Source organism: Garra rufa, chromosome 8, assembly GCF_049309525.1.
Source record: "Garra rufa chromosome 8, GarRuf1.0, whole genome shotgun sequence".
Taxonomy (NCBI): Eukaryota; Metazoa; Chordata; class Actinopteri; order Cypriniformes; family Cyprinidae; genus Garra; species Garra rufa.
The window spans coordinates 17,151,299-17,170,058 of record NC_133368.1 but is presented as its reverse complement, the minus strand read 5'-3'; the positions used below and the strand labels follow the sequence as shown (position 1 = coordinate 17,170,058).

Below are 18,760 nucleotides of genomic sequence, written 5' to 3'. Positions count from 1 at the left end.
ACAGACACACAAACCTTCATCGCCCTCTGCAGTGCGTCTGGAAGCGCCGGCTGCTGCTGCTACTGAAGTGGATAAAGACCCTAAGAATGAAGACATGAAGCTGCTTCTTGAAACACTATCGCGATATTTGACACTCATCCCATGAAAATGAGATGGTGGGAGAGACTTAGGGGGCCACTGAGAAATTACTGTCCCATCAGTCTAAACATCATTTCCATTACACACACACACACACACACACAGGGTTATGCCTATGGTAAACATATGGCTATAAATGTCTATGTATGACAGACAGATTCTCATTAAATCAATATCTGCTGAAAAAAAGAACAATAGAAACCATTAGTGGTGTAACTGGTTATAATGGAAATTGTACTTGTAACTGTAATGGTGCCTGTTGGTGTCTACTGGTAATTGGACATCTTCTATTGGTGACTTGTTAAAACCTCTAAATCCCAATGAAACAGGTCTCAAAACACACTAACAGAAACCATTTTAATGGTTACATGTTGATTGTAATGGGATATTTGTAGTGGGAACCATTAGAATTTCTGTGACGGTTTGTATTGATACACATAATTATTATGACTGTGGAGAATATTTGTGAAATAAATATTAAATAGACACTTTTTAAACATATTTATTTGAAAATCCATTTGCCACTGCAAACATGTACATTACACATGACAATACAATATAAATATTCCACACAACATCACAAACCACTCTATATAAACTTGCGCAAACATGTTTAATAAAACCTTTTGTGACACGGTTAAGTTGCAAGAAGTGAACTGACATTTCCATGAGAATGGACAGTTTGCATATTTTGTTGTCATAAATACTGAAATAATATAGTAGTACACAAAATAATCATGAGGAAAAAAAACAAACATTTTATTTATAGAATAAATAGGTAACACTTTACAATAAGGTTCATTAGTTAACATTAGTTAAATCCTTTAGTTAACATGAACTAAGAATGAACAATACTTCAACAGCATTATTAAAATCAAAAGTTGTGTTTGTTAACATTAGTTAATGCACTGTGAATTAACATGAACTAACAATGAATGACTTTTCATTAACTAACATTAACAAAGATGAATAAATACTGTGATAAATGTATTGTCCATTGTTTATTCATGTCAGTTAATACACTAACTAACATTAACTAATGGAACCTTATTGTAAGTGTTACAATCAAATCATGTTATGTACGTGTATCTTTAATTAAATGCAGTGGTGAAATGGCATCTAAAGTGATTTTTAGAAGAACAGTTGTTAACTTTCAAGTCTCAAGTAGTGATCATTCATTTGAGTAACTAATAATGCAAAGAAAATGCATTCATTACAAGTTACTGAAACCTAACAAAATCAAATAATGACACATCGGCAGTTAAAAGGATTATAAAAAATGGATTTCTTTCTTAATGTTTTTATAATGTCGTCTCCATCATTTGCTATACTGGAAGTCTATCACAAAATTAATGTCCTTTAAAATCTTGACAGAAGTTTGTGTTCAAGTTAAGGCTTTTAACCCAGTTCTTTGAGAGCTTGGTCTGCTAGGCTGATTCGGAAATCAGATAAGGCTTCCTGTATTTGCTTTGCATCCACACTCTGTGCGTTACCACCTTTTTTCCTCTGTTTACCTGCAGTCTTCGGTCTTCCAGGTTCTGAATCTCCTCCAAACCAGCATTAGAAAACAAATGATGAACCTCATCTGTAAACAGATCAGAACGTTCAGCATGTATAGTAGGTGTTATACAATTCAAAAATAATATGTAACACCTAACAATCAGCTGAAGCGGTTCTACCTTTTGTGAAAAAATACACACAGGTTCCATCCTGGCGCGTATAGAAATTTTCAGACAAACACTGACCTGTGAAAAGCGTTAAATGCATGGTTATACAAGAATCGATCAATCAAGTTTCAATAGTACAATCCTAAAACAATATTAGGATTGTCATGAGATTAAAATAAAATGAATTAATCTAGTGTTTTCTGTAATAAGAGGCTTAATACATTTAGTTACCATTTAGGGAAAGACAACAAAATAATGTGTTGTTTATTGTATTGACAATATGGAAATTCAATTAAAACTGAATCACTGTAGTAATGAACTTTGTAATAATATTTCTTATAAATATAGCTGCAAGCAGCAATTACGGGGCCAAGCACAATCAGCAGTAAATAAAAAAATAATGTAGAACTCCTAGAAATATGATTGAATGGCTTATCAATTCTGACCGACAGGTGACGCTGTTGTCAAATCGATGTGGTGTGTTTAGTGTGAGGTGACAAAGACACAAAGTTTGGTGTCATTATGCCAAAGCTTTGCAGAGATAAAGCCTCAGAGTCATTTTGGCATCAAGCCTTAAATTTGTAGCAGCACTGTACGAAAACGGTTTCATCTATCAACATAAAATCCATAACTTTTTGTCAGCACAGTCTGAAGATGATCTGACTCGATTTTGGTGAAAATTAGACAAACAGTCTAGGAAGAGTTAAAAAAAGTAGGTTTTCAACATAAATCAGTGTTGATTATTATGGTATAATTGACCCAAAGGATTATTGTGAGACCAGTTTCATTACAATAGGCTAATGCAATCTACAGTTATTAGCAAATTTGGAAATTTTATTATTAATGGTTAATGAATGGTTTATTACTCTTGACCAATAGGTGGCGCTGTTACCAAATTGATGTGGTGTAATCAGTGTGAGGTGATAATGCCACATACTAAATTTGGTGCAAATATCTCAAAGCTTTGCAGAGATACAGCTTCAGATGCACTTTGGCATCTTTACAGCAAATTCGTTGATGTGTTGAATGAAAACGAAAAATGAAAACAGTAATACAGCCATTTCCAAAAATGAGTCAAATTTGGTGAAAATCGAACCAACAGTCTAGGACAGGGTTCCCCAAATCTTACCCTGGAGGTCCAATGCGCTGCAGAGTTTAGCTCCAACCCTGATCACACTCACCTACCTGTTATTCGCTAATGATCCTGAACAGGGGTTTTCAAACCTGTCCTGGAGCCTCCCCTGCCCTGCACATTTTGCTTGTCTCTCTCATCTAATACACCTGATTCAAATCATCAGCTCATTAGTAGAGACTGCAAGACCTGAATTGGGTGTGCCTAATAAGGGAGACATACAAAATGTGCAGGGCAGGGGAGGCTCCAGGACAGGTTTGAAAACCCCTGATCCTGAAGACCTTGATTAGCATGCTCAGGTGTGTTTGATTAGGGTAAGAGCTAAACTCTGCAGGAAAATGGATCTCGAGGTCCAGATTTGGTGATCCCTGGTCTAGGAGGAGATTGAAAATATAGGTTTTCTACAATAATCAAAATGGCAGACAGGAAGTTTGGCTTATTTTGGCATAATTGGTATCAATGTTCTCGGCATGACCCAAGGAACATTTTGAGATCATTACAATAAGCCATTTTCATCAGAAGTTATTAGCATTTTTCAAAATTTCCTTATAACTTTTGACCACAAGGTCGCACTGCCACCAAACTTTTTAAGTACTGTCAGGGCATAGTGCCGAAGACATATACCGAGTTTCATATCTATACGTCAATGCGTTCATAAAATATAGCATTTTATGACAAAATTCAAAATGGCTGACTTCCAAAACGATTGACATGGGAAAATTGTGGTTCAACTCGGCATGCTCCTCCAAATCTAAGGAGACCAGTTTCGAGATTTTTGGCCAAACCATTGAGAAGTTATAAGCCAAAATCGCCATTTTTCATATCTCCTGACCACTAGGTGGCACTGTGCCGAAACACTGCAGGTAGCCTCAGGTCATACTGGTTATAACACACACCAAATTTGGTCTCAATACGCCAAACCATTGTGGAGATATAGCCTCAAATCCTTTTTTGCATGCTTTTCATAGAATTCGAAAACGGTTTGACTAATTAACTAAACATTTTTTGCCAGCATGGTCTAAAGATGGTCTGAGACAATTTTGGTGAACTGTCTAGGATGAAAAGTAGTTTTTTTTAAACAATTAAAAATAAAAAGTAAAACTAAACCTTACGATTTTTGAATTTTGGTGTTCATTCGACTAGAAAAAATTGTTCAAAAGTTATTAGCAAAAACCTGAGTGAAACTTTGGACAAGTGGTGGCAATGGAGAGTTTGAGTTAGAGACTCCAAATTTCCTATGATTAATTTTGAGACTGTCCTCTATCAGTGTGCCAAATTACACAACTTTCCCACAAGCGGTTCTATGGGCTGCCATAGACTCAAGCAGCAGAAGAAACGGAAGAAGAAGAAGAAGAATGCCAGTGGTTTCAATAGGTTTCTTTGCACCTTCGGTGCTTGGCCCCTAATGATAAATAAAACCCAGTTTGAGTTGATCAAACATGTCTCTGGTCTGTTGCAAAAAGTCAGTGACTTCTCTTATAAAACAGCATTTTTTTTTTTTTTTTTTTGTGGTAAACTCTAAAAATAGTTCAATCCAAAAGTACTGTTTAGTGTGAAAAACGTTGAAGATTAGCAGATAGGCTGTCGATTCATTAAATGATAAGCAGTTTCCTCTAAAAAGCTGTTTATTCAGTGTAGTGAAGCCTCTCCTCTATTAGGCGGCTGCATATATGAAAAAAAAACACCTAACCCCAAAAAAATTCTAACAAAAGGTTTCTCAGCTGTTTTTTGTAGTATTAGGTGTCCTTAATAACATACTAAAAGTTTACCAAAGTTTGACCACTAGAAAGGTGTCATTTTCAAGATGGCGTCCAAGATGGGCAGAAAACCCTTAAAATATCCTAACTCCTTTATTATTTGACCTAGCCAAGTAATCTTGGTGTCTAACCCAATGTTTTCTGGGTCTATGAATCCATTGGACTCGTCTAAATTGCACAGACATGATTACATACTTATGGAATACATGATGTTGTGAGATTACTGTAAGGTTTTATCTTTGTTTCGGGTGAACCAGAGTTTTAAACAATTTAGCCTATGTCATGTAACTCCTACTCAGTACATGTTTTTGGACACATACAGCTCTTTTTTTTTCTTCTAAAACACAGACTTGACATTCAATGTAAAAGTTACTGCACCCAAAAGTTCCTTAAATTGGAGCTGTATAAAACTCTGAATTAGCCCGAACAGAGGCCTGTGTGTGAACCCTCTAAATGGTCACTTATTTTAAGTTGCTTTAATATATAATTGTACTTGTAATCACTTTCAGGTGCATCTCAATAAATTAGAATGTTGTTGAAAAGTTCATTCATTTCAGTAATTCAACTTAAATTGTGAAACTTGTGTATTAAATAAATTCACTGCACACAGACTGAAATAGTTTAAGTCTTTGGTTCTTTTAATTGTGATGATTTGCCTCACATTTAACAAAAACCCAGCAATTCACTATCTCAACAAATTAGAATACTTCATAAGACTAATTAAAAAAAAACTTTTTAGTGAATTGTTGGCCTTCTGGAAAGTATGTCCATTTACTGTATATGTACTCAATACTTCTTTTGCTTTAATTACTGCCTCAATTCAGCGTGGCATGGAGGTGATCAGTCTGTGGCACTGCTGAGGTGGTATGGAAGCCCAGGTTTCTTTGACAGTGGCCTTCAGCTCATCTGCATTTTTTGGTCTCTTGTTTCTCGTTTTCCTCTTGACAATACCCCATAGATTCTCTATGGGGTTCAGGTCTGGTGAGTTTGCTGGCCAGTCAAGCACACCAACACCATGGTCATTTAACCAACTTTTGGTGCTTTTGACAGTGTGGTTCAGGTGCCAAAACCTGTTGGAAAATGAAATCAGCATCTTTAAAAAGCTGGTCAGCAGAAGAAAGCATGAAGTGCTCTAAAATTTCTTGGTAAACGGGTGCAGTGACTTGGTTTTCAAAAAAACACAGTGGACCAACATCAGCAGATGACATTGCATCCCAAATCATCACAGACTGTGGAAACTTAACACTGGACTTCAAGCAACTTGGGCTATGAGCTTCTCCACCCTTCCTCCAGACGCCAGGACCTTGCTCTCATCTGAAAAGAGGACTTTGGGCAACAGTTCATTTCTTCTTCTCCTTGGCCCAGGTAAGACGACTCTGACGTTGTCTGTGGTTCAGGAGTGGCTTAACAAGAGGAATATGTCAACTGTAGCCAAATTCCTTGACACATCTGTGTGTGGTGGCTCTTGATGCCTTGACGCAAGTCCAGTCTATTCCTTGTGAAATTCACCCAAATTCTTGAATCGATTTTGCTTCACAAGCCTCTCAAGGCTGCGGTTCTCTCGGTTGGTTGTGCATCTTTTTCTTCCACACTTTTTCCTTCCACTTAACTTTCTGTTAACATGCTTGGATACAGCACTCTGTGAACAGCCAGCTTCTTTGGCAATGAATGTTTGTGGCTTACCCTCCTTGTGAAGGGTGTCAATGATTGTCTTCTGGACAACTGTCAGATCAACAGTCTTCCCCGTGATTGTGTAGCTTAGTAAACCAAACTTAGAGACCATTTTGAAGACTCAGAAGACCTTTGCAAGTGTTTTGAGTTGATTAGCTGATTTGCAAGTCAGCATATTCTAATTTGTTGAGATAGTGAATTGGTGGGTTTTTGTTAAATGTGAGCCAAATCATCACGATTAAAAGAACCAAAGACTTAAACTACTTCAGTCTGTGTGCAATGAATTTATTTAAAGGGGTCATCGGACGCAAAACTAACTTTTACATGTTGTTTGAACATTAATGTGTGTTGGCAGTTTGTGTACACAACCACCCTACAATGATAAAAATCCACCCAGTGGTATTTTTTTTTAATCTTTAAAAGTAATACCCCCTTTTTTGACATAAGCGTCTTACCTTAGATCCACCCTCACCGAGCTGAAACAGTCTGACTCCGATCGCCATTGTGTGAATCAGGTGCAGAGGAAGACTCTGAGTGATTGAGGTGTTCTGTTGTTGGATGCAATAATGAACATAGCAGTAGTCATTTGCTCCCAACATCTGAGCTGCTTAAGAGGCAGAGGACAACGTTACTTTAGTTTTTAAAAGGAAAGCGCCGATCCCAATCTACATATGCGTCTCTGTTCGTGTGAATCTTAATAATGTGCTCGTTGGCAAGTTTCGCCGATAAACACGGCTAAATGCAGCTAAACGTGGCTAAACTAAACATTACAGATCCTAATCCCTCAGCAGAGAGGGGCGGGGCGAGCAGAGCTAATTTGCATTTATAGGGCCCATGCGATAAAATGAGCTGATATTTTGCAGAGCTGATTTTGACAAGGTAAAAGGGTGTTTTTTTACACTACTATTGAGAATTTTTAACCAAAGTACATTACAGACTTTTCATTAAGACCCTAAAGAATCATATGAACTTGTGGAAAATGGGCATCCGATGACCCCTTTAATACACGAGCTTCACAATTTGAGTTGAATTACTGAGATAAATTAACTTTTACATGACATTTTAATTTAGATATTTATATTTTAATTTAATAATTTACCTGTATCTATCATGCAAATATGCTAATTAAAATATTACATGGCCAAAATATGTATCAGGCACCAGTATTCCTGGTCTAGGAGGAATACAAAGGAGTAATGGTCATTTTAAGGACCTGACGGACGCCATTTTGAAAATGGGGCCTTTCTTGGAGTCAAACTTTGGTAAACTTTTAGTATGTTTTTAAGTACATCTGATACTACTGTAAACCACTGAGAAACCTTTTGTTAGAATTTTTTTGGGGTCAAACCATATTTGCAGCTGACTATATTGACATTCATAAAAAAAAAAAAAAAAACGCCTCTGGTCTCCTTTCCTACGTACTGCCAGACCGGAAGCATGAACTGTTACGCTTTTTCGGCTAATGGTTGCAGGATGCGTTCTAGTGACTTTGCTAGAAACTTTCTGCTAGGTGTGTTGAAGTTGGAGCTAAACTCTGCAGGACACTGGCCCTCCAGGACTGGGTTTGGGCACCCCTGATCTAAGTGAAAAAATTAACCCAGAGTTTAATGAATCCAGAGGCAATCACCTTTTTTAAATCTTAGTTGTGACAAATCATATCTGCCGTAGTCTCTGAACAGCATGATTCCTCCCTGCTTCAGGAGTCCAGCCAAACTCTTCACCACATCTTGAGCTCTGCTGACGGAAATCAGAAGGATTAGAGGTGTTTTACGCATATTCATCTTTTATTAATAGCAGTGGTGCTACAAAACTATCACATGGAATCAGATGTGTTTGAATATAACAACAATGTCTCTATATAATTTGTATGGGCACATTTTTATGATACCTTTTTGGATCCTGAGACTGAATCATCATTGTTTGGAAGCTTGGATATAATTTAAATAACGAGTTTGAATGACATGAGGGTAATTTTTTGGATTCTTTAAAGAGTTTCCAAATATAAATAGATTTTGGTGTCTAAAAATACATTTTAATATAACTGAGATACTATTATAGCTTTTTGAGTTAGTATTAGTTTTCTTTTTTTATTTAGAATTTTAGTTAAAATTTTAATCATTTTGTTTTGCTTCATCATGTTTATGTTAGATATTTATATGAATTTTGTTTTAGTTTTAGCTTTAGTTATTTTAAATACATCAATTTAAACAATGAAAATGAGAAATTTGCCTTAACAACTAGCTGAAACAAAATAATTTGAGGTAATCGTTTTATTTTATTTCAGTTTTAAGTTTATTTTATCTAATTATCACTGTTTTAATTGGTTTCACTTTTAGATAATGCTCATGCAAAAAAACAAAAGATTTTTTTGGGGCAATTATGGGCCTCCACATTGAATATTGAACATTTGCGGGAACACTGCTAAAAATTATTCTGTGGTGTAGTAAATATTACAGAAAAACAAATGTAATTTCTACATGAAAAAGTGGCAATGATTTAAAAAAAAAGTAAATTCTATAAGCGTAAATATAAACGTTATAAACATAAAAAGTGAAACCTACTAAACTTTCATTGATGTTTTTTCCTGTTTTCCAGCTGTATTTACACATTTTTCTCATTGCTTTTGTTGTTAAATATAGTAACTTGTGATTTTGTTACATTTGGAGTTCATTTCCTACTCAAAAAATAACATATTCGTGTTAAAAAATGAACCACGGAATGTTACCGTCAATATGTATAGTGTACCAAGTATTGAAGTCTGTGTTTGGATGATTACCACATTACTAATTATGCAGATATAGCATTTACATGATATAAAGTTGCAATCGAAATTATTCAACCCCCTTGACATGCAAGACATTTTGTTCCAGATAATTTGTTTTTCTAAAAACAAATCTACAAAGGCATTAGTACACTATTAGATAAAGTATTTTAATAGACGTTTGAGTTATTCTGAGAACATAAATTGATAAATAATGGGGAAAAAAAACAAGTTGGCTCTAAACGTTCATGTTCAAAATTATTCAACCCCCAAAAGTAAAATTTGGTGCAGAATCTTTTATTATTTAAAACCACCTATAAACGCTGTTTGAAAGTGTTTAGAAGCGTTGATCACCTCTCTACTGCAATCTTGGACCATTCCTCGGCTGAAAAAACTTTTAGATCACGGATAATCTTTGGTTTTCACTTTGCCACTGCTTTCTTCAAATTCGAACAAATATTTTCAAAGAGAATGAAATCTGGAGACTGAACAGGCCACTCAAGAACATTCTGTGACTGATCCCTGATCCAAGCAGAAGTAGATTTGGATGTTTACTTTGGGATGATTGTCCTGCAGGAAAGTTCATTGATCATCATCTTCGGTCTTTGCACCAAAATGTCAAAATGGCCTGATACTTCAAAGAATCCATGGTTTCCTTCATACGGTCATTTTCCACTTAATGCTACAGTAAAACAACCCCATAATTGGATCAGCCCACCTCCATGTTTGATCATGGAGATAGTGTTCTTCTGCTCATTAGTTTTCCCTTTTTTGCACCAGACATACCGCTAATCTATACGTTCAAAAAGTCCTAGTTTGGTCACATCACTCCATTAAACATTCTTCCAGAACTCCACAGGTCTATCCAAATTAATTTTAGCATATTCAAGCTGACCTTTTTGTTCTTCTTGATCAAGAATGGTATTCGCCAAGATGCCCCAACATGAAGGCCATGCCTGTCTTATGTTCATCTTCTACTCTGGAATTAAATATTTTTCCTCCTTTCATCGGGTCATCTCGCATGTCTTTGGCTGTACATTGCAGGTTTTTCTCAGTTGCTCTGATAGAACAATTTATGAAATTGTGCATTTTTGGTTCAACACCCTCAAAGGTTTTCTGGTACAACACACTTTAAACTAAGGAATAAGGCTTTTAATGTCTTAGAAATCTTCACGTAGCCTTAGACTTTCTAATACAATAAAACTATTTCTTCTCTATAGCTTTTGTGAAAGCTCTGTTGACTGTACCATATTTGCTACTCAACTTCAGCACATGCATGGGGTAAATGTATAGATGTGTAACATCTCAAGCTGATTCAGTTTTTTAATAGTTTATAAAGCCTTTGTGTTGTGTTTTAGGATAATTTTGTTCCCTACCACAAAAATAAATGACTTAAAATGGCAATGTTGAATAGGGGTTGAATAATTCTGACATAGCTGTGTTATTAAAAAATCCTAAAACTCAAACACATTACATTATATATTGACATTGTCACTTTTAATATGCCAGTAAACTGTTGTAGATGCAATTTTTATGAAGTCCTGAAACTTCAGACAAGCTTTTATTTGTAAAGTACTGCAGTCTCTGGGGGGTTGAATAATTTTGATTGCAACTGTATACAGTCATGTGAAAAACCTTACTGAATTCCATGATTTTCTGTATCTATTATCTGGTACTTGGCAGGCCTTAAAATTTAGAAAATAAAACCTCAGATGAACATCGCATAACATATAAGACCGTGTCATTATTTATTTACTTTAGCTGTCAGAAGGACGTCTTCACATTTGACTTGAGAATACTTTGATATACAGAGGAGTTCATGGTCAACTTATTGACTATCAAGTGGTGCCCATGTCCTGTGGCTACAAAACAAGCCCAAAATCATTAGCTCTCCACCAGCATATGTGACTTTTGGTATGAGGTGTTTTTGCTGTTATGTTCTTTAGGTTTTCACCAAATATGGCGCTGTGTATAATGGCCAAACATCTCCACTTTAGTCTCGTCTGTTCAAAGCACATTGTTCTACAAGTCTCACAGTTTGTTCAGATGCAACTTTGCAAACCTAAAACAAGCTGTCATGTTTTTTTTTTAGATAGAAGAGGCCTTCTTCTGCCAAGCCTTCCAAACATGCCATACTTTTCCAATAACTTTATCATTTAACATGTTAACTAAGGCCTGTAGAACCTGCAGTGAAGTTATTGGGTGTCTGCAATTTCTCTAAGCATTACACGGTCCAATCTTGGGGAGAATTTGCTGGGACATCCACTCCTGTCTGGAAGGATCGGTGTCTGTTTTGAATGTCTTCCACTTGTTAAGAAACTTCCTCACTGTGGAATGAGGACTTCAAACTGTTTGGGAAATGGCTGTATTACTGTTTCCAGATTGATGACAGCAACATTTGCTCCTCTAAGATCATCAGTGATGTTTTACCTCCTTGGCATTGTGTTAACACACACATGAAGGCTCCAGACCAGCAAACTACCAAATGCTTATGCTTTTATAGAGGCGCTCAGATTTGCTGATGATCAAGTAATAAAAGGCATTTGATTAGCAATGACTGACTGTTACTTATACTCTTAATTTCTACAATAGCAGTAACATCCTAACTTTGTCACACATGGCTTTTCAATTTTGGCTTGATTTTTAAATAAATGATAAAACAGTGCAATATGCCATGCGTTATTGTTCATCTGAGGTTTTATTTTTCAAAATGTATGACCTGCCAAGGACAAGATAATGTTTTATTATGTCCCAACACAGAAAACCATGGAGTTCAATAGGATGTCCTAACTTTTTCACATGACCGTATATTGTATAATTGTATAACTAAAGCATGGCTATATAGTATTGCCAAATAAACTTTGACAAAGTAAAAATTACTCAAATCTTCACTGGCCAAGCTAAAGTTACTGTTTTTTTTTTGTTTTTTTTGTTAAATTTACTTGGGTAGATTTATTTAAAATGTCTTAGCACAATTGTTGTGAAGATTTAGTTAAGTTATTTTGTTCCGTGAATGTATAAAACTCTATGATTTGTCTGTGAATCTGATGAGGAAACAGAAGTGGAAACATTATCTCAGAGTGCAAAGAGAGGCTAGAGACACTTTGTTAATCCAAACAAAAGAGAATAGATGCTAGTCTGTGGTACTATGAGTACGAGTGCAGACAATTTGAGCTTATTCATAGGGTTCATGTTTGCACTTATTTCACTTGGGGAAAAAAACATAAATACTCCAGAGCTGTGGTAAAATATGTAAACTGACATTTCAAAAACACAATTTTCCATAACGCTGCTAAAGAGCTGTCAAGATCATGTTTATGTTTGAGAATATCTTAGATAACTTCCGGAGCTACAATGTTGGCCGTAATATACCAGCTGCATCCATTGATTCTGAATGAAATGAGTCTTCATCATGTTTTATTACAGCATTTTTGGACTGAACTGAAATTAAAGCGGTTTAATTATTAAATAAAAACATGTATTCATTATTTTAATGATGTTTAAATACATGTGCGATAGGTAGATTTGACTGAAGGACAGAACAGCATGATAAACTGGGAATGGCTGCTATAAGCGAGACGGCAGTAATGGACGCTGTGGATTCTGCTCAAATAAACAGACTCTAATGTCAGGTGCATGCTGGGCAAGTGTGTTACAGTGTTAACATAATGAATGTGTGTGTGTGTGTGTGTGTGTGTGTGTGTGTGTGTGTGCGTGTGTGTGTGTCTGTGAGAGTATATGACCTTTATTACCGTGCTGGGAGGATGGCAGATAGCACAAAGACCACCAGAATAATGTCCAGACTCTCAGGGGGGAAGGGAAATGGGGACGTTGTGTCACAAATGTCCCGCGCAAATGCATGACACACTGCAGGGTCATAATCTGGGTGCTCCTGCAAGGGAAAAACATGCACAACTGTCCTCAAATGACTGCAGTTTTACTAAAGCATTTTAGTTTTTGCCTTTTTGGAATTACCCTGCAGATATTTTATCATACTAATATAATTAGCGAATGTTATGAGTTCATTTATTTTAATATGAAAGCTGACGACACTTTAATTACATAAATACATGGGAATGCTAATGACATTGGGATTGCTTGAATTTAATTTTGAATACAATAAATAAAATCACTTTTAGTGTGACTCCCACAATGAAATGTCAATGTCATACTTCATCCCAAAAATAAAAGCCTATGAAGAACTGTATTAAAATTAAAACTAGCATAAATTAAATTCAATACTACAATAAAAATATACAACACTACTTTAAATATTGTAGAATATTGTAAAATATTTTTAGCAATGGGAAATGCTGTTAAGGCGAGACTCTGCAAGTGAATAGGGTAAAAAAAAACTAATAGTTATCACCTTACTTACCCAGTTAATTGCTTACATTGATAATTGCAAAAAAAAAATGTATTACAAGTTTTCTAAAATGTTAGGTTTTAATATGCAAATGAGGCATTATTTAATAAAATATGTGCTAATTTGCATTTATTTCTAGAATAAAAATCTAAACAATGGATAAAGTCAGTTTCAAAATACGTGTTTAATTTTTTTGACATTAGAGTCAAATGTTTTTACAGAGGGGATCTAATTTTGTCACAAACTCAAAAAACAATGTATTTTTTTTTTTTTTTTTTTTTTACCATTTTTCGGGCAATAAAATAAATAAAATGTTAAAAAAAATCCAGCAAATTTTATATGAACAAATCCCTCTGAAAAACTGAAGTGGAGATTTATGGCTCAGTGTAGGAGAAAAACTAATTTTGAGAAAACAGCCTTTAAAAATATGGATTGTAATTGAAATCTATTGACACAAATAGATAAAGTGCTATAAAACAAACACTTAACAGTGTCTTTTGGGTGTATTCTTTCCACTAGTCTGAAAAAAAAAACCTTTATGAAACACCAAAAACCCCAAAATCTCAAACTTGACAGGTGCATGAAAAATCATTGTTTTTCTCCCCTTTAATAACTTGTCTTAACAAACAATTAAATATGAAATACTTAAAATGTAAAATATAATACATTTTCATAAATTCATTTAAATTCCCAAGAATTACTCTTGAATGAACACATCAGCAAAATATTAAAAACTATAACAGGCTGCTCAGTCATCTCAGGTCCTTTAAGCTTATATGGCTCCATGTATTTATAATTTAAAAATACAGTAAAACAGTAATATTGTGAAATATTACAAAAAAGATAATCTTTTCTTTTTTATATATTTCAAAAACTCTTTAGTTTCCAAGACAGTTGTACTGATTAATATTTTGTGGAAACTGAAATTCAAGAGAACAGGACTTAAGTAAAATACACTAATAAAATTATTTTGTGGTAAAGTAAATAATACAGAAAAAACAAATGTAATTTCTACATTAAGTAGTTTAGTTCAGGCAAGAATAAAAAAAGAGAGTAAATTCAATATTGGTACTCAATTAAAGCTTGTAGAATTAAAAATTTGAACTTATAATATTTTATTGAAATTTTTATTTTTTTTACAAAGATTGTTTAAGTAAATATCAAAGTCATGATCCTGTTGTCATCATGCATCATCTCATCATGCACTTGGGCATGAATAATTAATAAGGTTAAATTTGTGCTGTTTTCGAGATGCATTTACACGTTTTTTGGTTACTTTTGTTGTTAGGTTAAGTAACTTGCTGTTTTGTAACATCTAGAGTTCATTTTCTACTCAAAATGACCCATTCATAATCTAACTATTCACTGATTGTTACCATCATTGTGTATCAGGTGCCAAGTATTGAGGTCTCTGTGTTCATTTGGTTACTAACTACATTGAATCAATATATAACCTTAAAAACAATAAGGAACGTCTACTTGCTTACATATGTGTTTGTAAGTGAACCACATGCTTTAATGGTATTGTTTTTCAGTGCTATGATGTTTGAGTAAAGTTTAGTGAATTATACGTGAGAACTGCAGGGTAAACTTAAAATAATTAAGTAGAAATTACTCATTAAACTCTGTACTGTAACTGTACACATTAAACATACTTATTTCCTTTGCTAATTTTAATTTACTTAGTTAAGTAGATTTTACTTAATTCCATACTTAAATTTTGCATTAAAAAATATGCATGCAAAAACTAGCAAAATGAAAATTAAGTCAATTTACTTATTGTTTTTCTCAGTGTATACATTTTTTAAATCAAAACTATCATTAAGGTCGGTTTTTACTGTCTGTGCTCAGTTCATTTCTTTAAAAAATGCCTAAAGTTTGAAAAGGTAGTGTATATTAAAGGTTGTATCAGCGATTTCTAGCCTAAAACATAAAGTGTCAATTTCAGCTGACCTTTCTTCACGATCTGCTCGCTGCCTGCCCCATAAATTATCTGTGAAAAAACCGCGTCTCTCTGGTCAGCCTAGGGTCCGAGATATGCCAAAAAAACAATCTGCACTACCAACCTTTCCACAGATAAACAAACAGTGTTCCAACCAATCAGCGTCAGGGGTTTGGTGTTATGGACTTTCGCTCCGCCTCCCTCACATCCCTGCACCAGTAGGAACTAAAAACTAAAACTAAAAGGAACTACTGGTGCAGGGATGTGAGGGAGGCGGAGCGAAAGTCCATAACACCAAACCCCTGACGCTGATTGGTTGGAACACTGTTTGTTTATCTGTGGAAAGGTTGGTAGTGCAGATTGTTTTTTTGGCATATCTCGGACCCTAGGCTGACCAGAGAGACGCGTTTTTTTCACAGACAATTTATGGGGCAGGCAGCGAGCGGATCGTGATGAAAGGTCAGCTGAATTTGAAACTTTATGTTTCAGGCTAGAAATCGCTGATACAACCTTTAAAATTAAAGAAGGCATGCAGTCCAAGACATCTGGGTGGGAGAGACTCTGGGTGGGCTTTTTTCACTTGGACTTCACAAAATGTTGAAATATTACTTCATGAGTACAGTTTTTTAAGCAGAATGAGATTTTACTAAAAAAAAAATCAATATTGACTGAATAGAAATGCTGCTGTCGGCATGCTGTGGATGTCACTTCCCCCACTATTCAATATGTTCTGCTGTTGGCATTTGATGAAGGTCTCTGCATACCAAAAAGCATCAAGCACCAGGAGACAGAGCCAAACTCCCACACGACTGATCAGCCGTCATTAATATGAATGGAGAACGGGACATGTTGCCCTCCCCATCTTTATCCATTCTCAAAGGCTTTCACTAATGTAAATCTGGGATGTGTGTGGGCTCTGTTTGATGTAAAGGTGGCACGTATAATTATGCGCTGAGGAACAGAGACATGTGACTGTCATTTACCTGGATGAGCTCGATAGCTCGAGATGAGAAGTCACAGCAGTACAGAAATGCCTTCCTGCCCCTAAAAAAATACACAAATACATGTGTTTACATACTACTCCCCATAAGGGTTTCTATTACAACTTTAAATTTGCATCTCCTCACCTAAGAATTTAATATGTGCAGTTGAGGTCAAAAGTTACATACACCTTTCAGAATCTGCTAAATATGAATTATTTTACCAAAATAAGAGGGATCATACAAAATGCATGCTATTTTTTTTTTATTTAGTACTGACCTGAACAGGATATTGCACATAAAAGACATTTAAATATCGTCCAGAAGAGAAAATAATAGTTGAATTTATAAAAATGACCCTGTTCAAAAGTTTACATTCCCTTGATTCTTAATACTGTGTTACCTGAATGATCCACAGCTGTTTTTTTTTTTTTTTGTTTTTTTTTTGTGATAGTTGTTCATAAGTCCCTTGTTTGTCCTGAACAGTCAAACTGCCGGCTGTTCTTCAGAAAAATCCTTCAGGTCCTACAAATTCTTTAGTTTTTTAGCATTTTTGTGTATTTGAACCCTTTTTTGAACAATGTCTGTATGATTTTGAGATGCATTGTTTCACACTGAGGACAACTGAGGGACTCATATGCAACTATTACAGAAGGTTCAAACGCTCACTGATGCTTCAGAAGGAAAAATGATACATTAAGAGCCAGGGGCTGAAAACTTTTTAACAGAATGAAGATGTTCTTATTTTTCTTATTTTGCCTAAATATATATTTTTTTGTTTTGTTTAGTACTGCCCTTCAGAAGCTACAGAAGATACTTACATGTTCCCCAGAAGACAAAATAAGTTACATTTACTATTGTTGGGTTCAAATACACAAAAATGCTGAAAAACCAAAGAATTTGTGGGACCTGAAGGATTTTTCTGAAGAACAGCAGACAGTTTAACTGTTCAGGACAAACAAGGGACTCATGAACAACTACCACGCTGCTGTCATTTTTTATAAATTCAACTATTATTTTCTCTTGTGGACTATATGTAAATGTTTTATGTGAAATGTCTTATTCAGGTCAGTACTAAATAAAAAATAACATACAATTTGTATGATACCACTTATTTCCGTAAAATAATTCACATTTGGCAGATTCTGCAAAGTGTATGTAAACTTTTGACCTCAACTGTATGGGATAATGTATAGTCTTAAATACTGAAGATATAGTTCTGCATATGAAGCTTGTGGCTTCAGAAGAGAGCATGAGATCTACGCTGTGTTCAAAAGTTTGAGGTTTCATTTTTTTCAGTGGGGATGCATTAAATTGATCAAACATGAAAGTAAAAACATGTATCATTTATCAAAAGAGTACTGCTTCAAATAAAGCAGCACAACTTTATCCATCAAAGAATAAAAAGGGCACAAAAATATTAAGCAGCACAACTGGTTTCAACATTAATAAGAAATGTTTCTTGAGCAGCAAATCATAATAGAACAATTTCTGAAGGATCATGTGACACTGAAGACTGGAGTAATGATGCTGAACATTCAGCTTTGTATGACGGGAGTAAATTACATATTAACATACAAAACTGTTGTTTTAATCTGTAATATTATTTCACAGCAGTACTGCTTTTAATCTATTTTGGTGTGCAGGGATTTCTTTCAAGACATTTATCTCTAAATCTTACTGACTCCATACATTTGAATTTTAATCTAATGGTGCTTTTTGTTCTTCTCTAGGGCAAACCTACATCATTTCACCTAGTAATAAAAAACATTTTTTTCTTCTGAGGAAATGAGGTTTTGTTTTCCACACAGTGAAGATGATGCTCTTACCTGATGGTGCTGATGATGGGAAACACACTGTTACCTGCACCACAGCCCACCTGCATAAAACATATTAATCAAAACCACTGCAAAACAAGGTGATACTACAGCCTTAAATTATGACACACCAAAAAAATCTGGCAATGAATAAATCATTTTTGAGAGATTGAACAGAGGCTGTACCTCTAGTATCCTGAAAGCAGCATGCTGTCCAGGGAAAGTGTCCATATCACTGGTTAATGTGCTGGAACCGCTGGGCTGCTGGTTTTCTCTGTTCCCAGACTCTGAGCATGAGCCCACCTCACTGCCCAGCCTCTGCTCTGGGCTGCACATCCCTGCAGCATCTGGAGGGAACAGCTCTGGGAATTCAATGTAAAGCCAAGTTCGGTTTTTGAAGAACTTCCTCTGGTGCATTTCATAAAATCGGTCCCAATACTTATGAGCTTCTGTGATATATTTGGCTGATGAAAAGAAAACAACAAGGGATCAAAACTTGAAAAACAAGCTGGCAAACATTAACATTCAT

At 35.2% G+C, this 18,760-nt stretch overlaps 1 protein-coding gene across 1 annotated transcript in view; it reads right to left on the bottom strand.

Annotated features, from left to right (window-relative positions):
- Positions 1 to 671: 671 nt before the first annotated feature.
- mettl8 (methyltransferase 8, methylcytidine) overlaps positions 672 to 18,760 on the bottom strand; it is a 21,342-nt gene continuing 3,253 nt past the window's right edge. Inside the window, exons 4-10 of the mRNA XM_073845552.1 lie at positions 18,418 to 18,695; positions 18,244 to 18,293; positions 16,418 to 16,478; positions 12,879 to 13,018; positions 7,993 to 8,099; positions 1,818 to 1,883; positions 672 to 1,723 (exon numbers count right to left, since the gene is read on the bottom strand). Of these exons, the coding sequence (XP_073701653.1) occupies positions 1,566 to 1,723; positions 1,818 to 1,883; positions 7,993 to 8,099; positions 12,879 to 13,018; positions 16,418 to 16,478; positions 18,244 to 18,293; positions 18,418 to 18,695 (860 nt within the window). The 3' untranslated portion in view covers positions 672 to 1,565. The remainder of the gene's footprint in view (positions 1,724 to 1,817; positions 1,884 to 7,992; positions 8,100 to 12,878; positions 13,019 to 16,417; positions 16,479 to 18,243; positions 18,294 to 18,417; positions 18,696 to 18,760) is intronic.